This window comes from Panthera uncia, chromosome B4 (assembly GCF_023721935.1).
Source record: "Panthera uncia isolate 11264 chromosome B4, Puncia_PCG_1.0, whole genome shotgun sequence".
Lineage (NCBI taxonomy): Eukaryota > Metazoa > Chordata > Mammalia > Carnivora > Felidae > Panthera > Panthera uncia.
Window position 1 is genome coordinate 87,510,310 of NC_064809.1, and position 9,583 is coordinate 87,519,892.

At 46.7% G+C, this 9,583-nt stretch overlaps 1 protein-coding gene across 1 annotated transcript in view; it reads left to right on the plus strand.

Moving 5' to 3' along the window:
- The first annotated feature begins 1,106 nt into the window (after positions 1-1,106).
- RASSF3 (Ras association domain family member 3) overlaps positions 1,107-9,583 on the plus strand; it is a 73,113-nt gene continuing 64,636 nt past the window's right edge. Inside the window, exon 1 of the mRNA XM_049625909.1 lies at positions 1,107-1,412. Coding sequence (XP_049481866.1) covers positions 1,302-1,412 — 111 coding nt within the window. The 5' untranslated portion in view covers positions 1,107-1,301. The remainder of the gene's footprint in view (positions 1,413-9,583) is intronic.

Genomic DNA, 9,583 nt, shown 5'->3' on the forward strand with positions numbered 1-9,583 from the left:
GTTTTCAGGATTGAAAGGAGATAATGCAAGAGAGTTTAGGGATAACGGGTGAAGATTCTCTTTTCTAACCCTTCTCTTTCTCTCCTAATGAAACCTCTCTTAAAGCCTGGTTACCACTGCTTTGAGGCAGTGGTGAAGCCTCACAACCTCCTTTCAGTCAAGATGTCAGCACGGAAGCTAGTATGACTTAAATCAGTTAAATAACACCAAGGTGTGAATGGTACCCACAGGTGGCTTGAAGGAAAATGTTGCATTCTAAAAGAGGATTAATTAACTGGAAGGGTTTCAGAAAATAGGGATTTTTTTTTTTTTTTTTTTTTTGTAGGAGGTGAGTAGAATTCCCTGAACCCCATCACTGAAACCACGCCTTTGTAGGATTGTCGGAAGGGAGGTCTAAAACACACGTTTAATGAATAAGCACTCGAACTAATTCACCCCCACCCCCTTCACCAAGAGGCCTCTAAGATCATAACGACCTTGGCCGTTCTTTGGTCATCCTAGGCGAATGAACCTTCGCTAGAGAGAAGGCGGGAAGGAGAGACCGAAGCTCAACTGAATTACCAGAAAGGATGTTTTCATTTGAATAAACTGCCCAGTTGTTACCTCCCCACTCATCTCCGCTAACTTTTAACCCTCCTGCTGGGGCGAGATGCGGGGTTGAGGACGCGGCGAAAGGGGTGCCGGAGGCCCGACGGTCGGGGGGCTCCTCCGCTGGACAATCTCTACTGCCGCCCCCTGGACCCCGGGAGGGGCGAGCAGGGCGGAGACAGTTCCCTGCTCTGCCCGGGTCCTCCCCAAAGCCCCAGCTAGCGGAGTGGGGGGCGGGTAGCCGGATCACGGAGGACTTGGCAGTTTCCGGGAGGTTGGGGAAGCGACCCCGAGCACAGCCCGGCCAGACGCAGTCGCCGAAGCGGACGTTCTAGGTGGCACAGACACCTCCGGGATAGAGCAGGCGCCCGGGAGGGCGGGCTGCACCACCCCCACCTGCGGCCACGCGCCGAGCGCCCGGACCGCGTGGGCACAGTCCCCAGCCTCCCGGGGAGGGGCACCCGGGAGAGGGCGGGGCCCCGGGAGGCGGGGTCGTAAGGCTCTCGGAGGCTAAAGCCGCGCCCGGAGCCTGGCGGGGAGGCGGCGGGAGGGGCCGGGACGGCCGGAGTGAGCGGCGGCCGCAGCTGCAGCTGGACTGCCCGCGGGCGGCTCGGGCCGCGCGCCTGGAACCTCGCGGGGCGGGCGGGCGCGGTACCCCCTGCCTGGCCGCCTGCACCCGGGGGAGGCGGCCCACGCGCGACGGGACCAGCAGCATGAGCAGCGGCTACAGCAGCCTGGAGGAGGACTCCGAGGACTTCTTCTTCACCGCCAGGACCTCCTTTTTCAGGAGAGCGCCCCAGGGCAAGCCCCGCGCCGGCCAGCAAGTGAGTGGCACGCGCCGTGGGCGCCGCAGCCCGCGCCCATCGCTCCCGGGGTCCCCGAATCCACGTGTGCCTGCGAGGCTCGCTGGGGATGCCGGCTGGGAAGGAGGAGGGGGCGGCCGAGAAGGGGCTCCTGCCGTTTGGGATCCCAGGGTCGTGCCTGGAGCTCGTGCACATGGGCGTGCGGACGTGCGCGCGCGGAGAGCGGCCAGGGCTAGGGAAAGAGGAGGAAGGGCAGGAGACCGGGGGCCGTCTTCTGCCTTCCGCGCCAGATGGCCTCTGCGGCCCAGCTTCGGGCTGCGGGCAAGCAGTTCTGAGCGTGGAGGCGTCCCTCGCCCATCCCGGCGTTTCCTCTGCGCCCCAGCAGTCCGTGGTCGGGTCCTGGCCCCGGCCCTCACTGTGAGTCGGCTCAGTGGGTACTGAGTGGCTTGGGCACCGTGTAATAGCCAGGGGTGGCGGTGGTGACCTGGCTTCCCCTACCTTCCGGGTCCGGGACTTTGGTGGTGGGGGTGGGGACGATAGAAGGCGCTCACTAGATCTTGGTTGCGGGAGTCAATGTTGTGCGTTTCCTGCAAAGTCAAGTTTGTGAGTGCCTCCAGTGTTTTGCAAACAAGTTCCGGTGCTAGGTAAATACCAGCCGGCGAGAGCTGAGCCTTAGGCCGGTTTCTTCCTTTTTTGGAGGAAGCATGCCGTGGGAAGTAGGACTCTGGAAAAGATGGGAAGGGAACTTGGGCCGGTTTCGCCGACCGTGACCGTGTTATTCAGGGAGGCTTTCTCGAAACGGGCCACTTGGGGTGGACTTCTCAGTCTGGAGCGTGAACTTGCGGCCTCTTGGCCCTGGGAACCACACCAGGGAGCCCCGCCAACCAAGCAGTGCCCACATCAGATTAGTGAAGGCTGTAATGGAACAAATTTGTTGCCCTTAAATAACATCAGGCGCTCCCCAAACTTTGCTATTAGACAGTCCTGAAGACTAGAGGCAAGGAAAATCGTTCAGGGCCGGAAGAGGAGTTATGGGAGGGGTGAGGACGGAGTAATGTGTCAGGGTTTCCTTGCCAGACCTTTTAAGTTTACTTAACCACTTTCTGAGGTCAGATTTCCAGATTCGGAAGTTCTAGTCTTCTCAGCCTCTTAGCCCCCAAACCAGAAGGAGGGGCAGAGGGGATGGTGAAGGGCCAGAGTGAAGTCAAGTGCCCTTATTCAGTAAGCAGGTAATCCTAAGTGAAGTCCTGGGGCGGCAGTCCGCCTTCTTTATTGTTTCTAAGGCTTAGGGTTGCACTATTTACTAGTCACTTTGAGCGATGGCTTAGCTCAGGCTGCTGTAACAAATACCGTAAACTAGGTGACTTAAACACGAATATTTCTCACAGTTCTGGAGGCTGGAGGTGGATCTGGGTGCATGGTGGGGTTCTGGTGAAGACCCCCTTCTTGGCTTGGGCTTCCTGGCTGGGAGACAGCCCACCTCTTGCTGTGACCTCAGGTGGAGAAAGGGCTAGCTTTCTTCCTCTTATAAGGGTGCCTCTCATCTTGGGGGCCACCCTCCTGGCCTCATTGCCTCCCACAGATCCCCACCTCCAAATCCTGTCACGTTTAGGGCTTCATCATTTGAATTTTGGAGTGGGGGGGTCCACATGGAGTTAATAGCAATTGATCCTTCTTTTACAATAGAGTGTATTTTATTTTATTAAAAAAAATTTTTTTTAACGTTTATTTATTTTTGAGACAGAGAGAGAGCATGAACAGGGGAGGGTCAGAGAAAGAGGGAGACACAGAATCTGAAACAGGCTCCAGGCTCTGAGCTGTCAGCACAGAGCCTGATGCGGGGCTCGAACTCACAGACCGGGAGATCATGACCTGAGCGGTCGGACGCTTAACCGACTGAGCCACCCAGGCGCCCCCAATAGAGTGTATTTTAATGGCATGCGTTTGCTGTGAAGTTTAGAAGGCAGAAACACTGTTCTTCTGTCTTTGAGGGAAGAATTAATCGCTTTTCCTTATGCTTCTTTCTTTCACTTGGCTCTTCTTTCTTTCTTGATCTCTCCTTTGTTTCTCTTCTCTTTGTATTTTCTCCTGCCACTTACATTGCTGTCACCGCCTGACACTTTCGCTAGAATTTGACAGCAGTGGTTGTGCTGGGTTGATGGCCGTTCCAGAGGCGGCTCTTGATCTCCAGAAAACTTGCTGGTTCTCAGGTTCTCCAGGTATGCTCCTTCCCAAGGGCCAGATTATCCAGGTTAGAATAGTGTGAGAATGTTTCAGTGCTTTAGAAAGTAAAAGCCTCTTTTTCTCTGGGTTTACAGTGTTTCTGCTTGTTGATCTAGCGTTCATATTGTTTAATACTTATTTAGCATTTAGAATTAGTCTGACATTCATTAGTGTTGTGCTGAAAACCGGGACAGTAAGACCTAGTTCTTTGCTTGAAGATCCTGTTCTGTATATTCTGAAGCCTTATTGCCTGTGTATTTCCCCTTCTAACATAACACATGGAAGGCGCTGACTTCTGGAACTTACTTGCCAGGTGGAAAAAGTGTTTCCAACTGAATTTTTGTGGGCATTTTGGTTAAAGTGCCTGAGGGAGTGTGTTAAATTCCTGATAGGATTTGCAAGTTAAAGAAGTAAAACTTTTTTAAAAAATTTTTATTTATTTATTTATTTAAAAAATTCTTTTAATGTTTATTTCTTTTTGAGAGAGAGAGAGGGACAGAGCATGAGCAGGAAAGGGGCAGAGAGAGAGGGAGACACAGAATCCGAAGCAGGCCATGTGGGGCTCGAACTCACAAACTGTGAGATCAGGACCTGAGCCGAACGAAGTCAGACGCTCAACCGACTGAGTCACCCGGGCGCCCTCTTTTTAAAAATTTTTAATGTTTATTTATTTTTGAGAGCGTGCAAGGAGAGGAGGGACAGAGAGAGAGGTACAGAATCTGAAGCAGGCTCCAGGCTCTGAGCTGCCAGCACAGAGTCCGACACGGGACTTGAACCCACGAACTGTGAGATCATGACTTGAGCCAAAGTTGGTGTTAAACCGACTGAGCCAGCCAGGCGCCGCAAAGAAGTAAAACTTCAAAAGCAAGGCACTCTAAATATAGAACATTTGTTTTACCTATGGTTAGATGATAGATAAGCCTTTGTCATTTTATTATCTTATTATTATTATTTTAAGGAATCTCTGTGCCCAATGTGGGGCTTGAACTCATGACCCTGAGATCAAGAGTCGCTTGCTATATTAACTGAGTCAGCTAGGCACCCCACCTTTTTCATTTTATTATGTTGGTGATTAGAAGAATAAGATAAGCATATCTGACAAAGTGTGAAAGTGAAATTGAAATTTATCCTTTCTTTATTTAGAGAGGTGCAAAGAGAGATGTTGCCATAGGCTTTGTTATTGATAATGGTAATTGTGGGTTTTTGTTTTTGTTTTTGTTTTTTTGGTGCTGAACCACCTGGTGAAAAAGCCAGGAAGATATGGTTTCTAGGACTCTTGAAAATATCCAGAGAAAGCAAGATGTTTGTGGTAAATTCAGGATGGAGAAAAAGGGGGAGGGGAGTGAGGAATTTCTTTTCTTCTCTTGCCAGGCAAAGGAATATAGCCCAACTTCTATCTCCAACAAAAACAAAAATCTTATGGGTATAAAGAAAATGTTACTGTTTTCTTTCTTATATTATGTTGGTACCTTCTTTAAAAAAAGCAAAAGACTGAAAAACCTGTCTGGAGGATATAAACAGGAATGAACACATGGCCTTTTTGTGGCAGTTTGGATGTCCTATGTATTGTATCTCTGGGGTCTCCATTGGTACCTGATACACAGTGGTTGCTCAGTGAATATTAGTTATGTGACTCCTTTCCTGGTTTGATAATAATTGGCTCTTTTTAAGTTTATTTATTAGAGAGAGAGACAGACAGATACGGGGGGAGAGTGGTGGAAGGGAGGGAGGGAGAATCCTAAAAGGCTCTACAGGGCTTGATCCCATGGATCATGAGATCATGACCTGAGCTGAAATCAAGGGTCAGAAGCATAACCGACTGAGCCAGCCAGGGGCCCTGATAATACTCGGCTCTTTACAGGTTTTCAAATGCATCCTATTTTATGATTCTCCCCAGAACCCCCCTGGAGAATTAATGAAAGGTAAGGCCTTGTTAAGGGATTCACCAAAGGGCCCACAAACTTTCCTTTTTTGTTAATTCTCAGCCAAAAAAAAAAAAAAAAAAAAATTAAAGTTCAGTTTTCTTGTCGCACATATGGACATCTATAATTTAGGAGTTTCTTAAAATGTTGGGGACCCGTCCCCCATTCTGCATATATCTTCATTACAGTGTTCATAATTCTTAATGTAATCTATTGGAGCATATCTTACCCCCAGCTAAGGTAATTACTTTTCTTTCTGGGCCTTTGGTAGTTCAATAGGAATAAGGAAAGGAGACCCTGTTTTTGCTTTAGCAGAATAGTCAAGAAGCCTTAAACTTAAAAAATTGTCTCTGAACCACTCACACTTCTAAAAGAAGTTACCCTGAAAAATTGTTTAATAAGGCAAGCCTGTGAGACCCCATATAACAGGCCTCAAGTTTGCCCTATGGGTTCTCTCCTTAGTATAATTTAAAGTTTTTTCTGGTTTGTTTGGTTCTGTGTCACATCGTTAGAATCAGCAGTAATGAGGCACACTGTTTTTCTTCAGTGTTTCCATTAGAAGCTTTGGCGGTAGGTCACTGGGGATGAAAGAATAATGGTTTACAACTTCAAAAGTATTTTGACTTTATTGCTTTTCTGCACAGATTTTTAATCCCTATATTGTCAAACATAAGTATTCCTACCAGTCCTTTTGCCTGGTGTGGGGTGATTTGCACGTTTCGTCTCCATGTTTGCTATGTCCTGTCCTTACACAGTACATATTAATCCATTGGAATTTTGTGTTTGTGTGAACAGGACTCACAAAGACACATTCCTTTAACTCAATTTCAAGAGAACATTAGTCACCTCTTCTATGAAAATACATTCTCTTCCCCGTTTCTTCTTCTGGCTAACTTGCAAAGATTTGGGATTATTTGGAAAGCAGTGACAGAAAACATTTATGAAAAGAAAAGCTAAAAATATCCAATAATGTGCTTATTCTTTTTAGACTTCCTTTGGCAGTCCATGCATGTCATACTGTAAACATTCATTTTCTGGGAGGAAAAAAACACGAGGCAGACCAAGTACTTTTTAGTGTGGTGTGGGCCCCAATTCTTAGCCGTGAGCATCAGCTCTTGCTCACCCCCAGCTGCCCACAGAAGTAGCTGTCCTTTGATAAAGGCCCCTGTTTGAGACTTGCTTTTCGCTTCTGATTTGGCTTGAGGCCATTATCTAGTTGGGGCCCTTGTTCAGAAGTGCTGGTGAAAAGACAGTACAGGATAGGAGATAGATGCCTGGGAAGGAGCTGCTTTTATATACTGTATCTTGGCTAAATTCACCTGTTTGTATCTTTGTCTCATTGAAGAGCTATGCACAGTGCCTAGTAAGAGGTTTAATTCTGAATAAGCATTAGCTATGTGACGAGGCCCTGCTTCTTGTTCATTTTCGGATGCAACAACTTTTGTTTGTTTATTTATTTAAACGCTTATTTATTTTTGAGAGTGAGAGTGTGAGTGGAGGAGGGACAGACTGAGAGGGAGACAGAGGACAGAGGGCTCTGTGCTGACAGCAGAGAGCCTGATGAGGGGCTTGAACTCACCAACTGTGAGATCATGACCTGAGCTGAAGATCATGACTGGATGCTTAATGGACTGAGCCACCCAGGTGCCCCTGATGCAACAACTTTTAATGTTTGTTTATTTTATTTTTATTTTTATTTATTTATTTTATTTATTTTATTTTATTTTTTTAAATTTTTTTTACGTTTATTTATTTTTGAGACAGAGAGAGACAGAGCATGAACGGGGGAGGGTCAGAGAGAGGGAGACACAGAATCTGAAACAGGCTCCAGGCTCTGAGCTGTCAGCACAGAGCCCGACGCGGGGCTCGAACTCACTGACCGCGAGATCATGACCCGAGCCGAAGTCAGCTGCTCAACTGAGCCACCCAGGCGCCCCTATTTATTTTATTTAGAAAACGAGAGCCAGGGAGGGGCAGAGGAGAGGAAGAGAGAGAGAATCCCAAGCAGGCTCCACACTGTCAGCACAAAGCCTGGTGCGGGGTTTGAATTCTTGAACTATGAGATCACGACCTGAGCTGAAATCAAGAGTCGGACGCTTAACTGACTGAGCCACCCCAGGCTCCTCTGCAACAACTTTTAAATAACTGCATGTAACTAGGACTCTGGTCATACTAGTCTTCACTTCCTTTCTGGAGCTGTGTGATTTGCCATCACAGAACCTTGGCTTGGGATTGCTTCCCTCCCTTCTCTGTCCCCTCAGAAAAGTCTTCCTGAATCACCACTCCGAAGTAGGCAACTTCTCCTCTTACAGCCCTCTGCTCTTTCCTTTCATAGCAAAAATTATAATTTGTTGTTGTATCTAGTTTAATGAGGACAGAGACTACCATGTTGACCCAGCACATAAATAAATGCCCCGTACTTAGTTTTTGAAGGAATGAAAACCTACTGATTTTTTTTTTAATATGAAATTTATTGTCAAATTGGTTTCCATACAACACCCAGTGCTCATCCCAACAGATGCCCTCCTCAATACCCATTCCCCCCCACCCCCATCAACCCTCAGATTGTTCTCAGTTTTTAAGAGTCTTTTATGGAAAACCTACTGATTTTGGATGGAAGTTCCAGTCCTTGGTACTGTGACTTTTCCTTTATACACAAGTATACAGAATTTTTCCTCCTCTCCCAGCTGGACCAAAAGTTTCTAAAAGCATCTTACACATTAATAGTCATTTAAAAATAAATGATATTGGTAATCAGTGTTATTGCTGGTTTAGGTATAACTCACTTTATGTATTTCCCCCTTATTTTAAGAAAGCCCATTATTCATCCATTTAACATTTATTGAATTTATTTTGCCAACAATTTATTTTTGCTATGAAGGGAAGGAGCAGAGGGCTTAAGAGGGGAGGGATGCCTACTTTGTTTTGCCTTTAAGGTTTTATTTATTTTTAAGTGTTTATTTTATGTATGTATGTATGTATTTATTTTTGGAGAGAGAGCACACGCAAGCAGGGGAGGGGGCAAAGGGAGAGAGAGAATCTCAAGCAGGCTCCATGCTCAGTGCAGAGCCTGATGTGGGGCTCGATCCTATGACCCTGGGATCATGACCTAAGCCAAAGTCGAGTTGGATGCTCAACCGACTGAGCCACTCAGCTGCCTCCTTTGACTAATATTTTTTAAAAGCTTACCAAATAGAACATGTCTCTAATTTTTCTTTAAAGAGCTTGTCCCTGGGGCGCCTGGGTGGCTCAGTCGGTTGGGCGTCCGACTTCGGCTCAGGTCATGATCTCGCGGTCCGTGAGTTCGAGCCCCGCGTCGGGCTCTGTGCTGACAGCTCAGAGCCTGGAGCCTGTTTCAGATTCTGTGTCTCCCTCGCTCTCTGACCTTCCCCCATTCATGCTCTGTCTCTCTCTGTCTCAAAAATGAATAAACGTTAAAAAAAAAAAAATTAAAAAAAAAAAGAGCTTGTCCCTTTAGTGTAAAGGAAACTTGTACCTGTTGACAGTTTTTAAAGAACACTTGTATTGTGTAAAGTGTGGTAAAGCTGTACATCAGTTTAGATGGAAAGGCTTACGGAGAAGTGTATCTCTGTAAAACAAGCCACGTTTTCCTGTTGACATCTGTCCAGAAGCTGTAGATGATTGTGTTCCAACAGAAACATCATCATCCTCAAGGATATGAAGTGCATTAAACAGAGTTCATATTAATAACACTAACCAGAGTTGATCAAACTCTCCCAAATAGTGTTAGTTTTTCAGGTTTTTCTTAATAGTTCTGGTTTGGCTGTCAGTGGCTAGTGAAATGGTTTTGTTTACTTGTTATTATCATCATTATTTTTTAAAGTTTATTTTTGAGAGGGGGTGGGGCAGAAAGAAAGAGAGAGAGAGAGAATCCCTCTGCTAATAGCACAGAGCCTGATGTGGGGCTTGATCCCATGAACCCTGAGATCATGACCTGAGCTGAAATCAAGAGTCAGATGCTTAACTGACTTGAGCCACCCAGATGCCCCAAAAGTTAGAATGTCTATATATATAACATATATATAA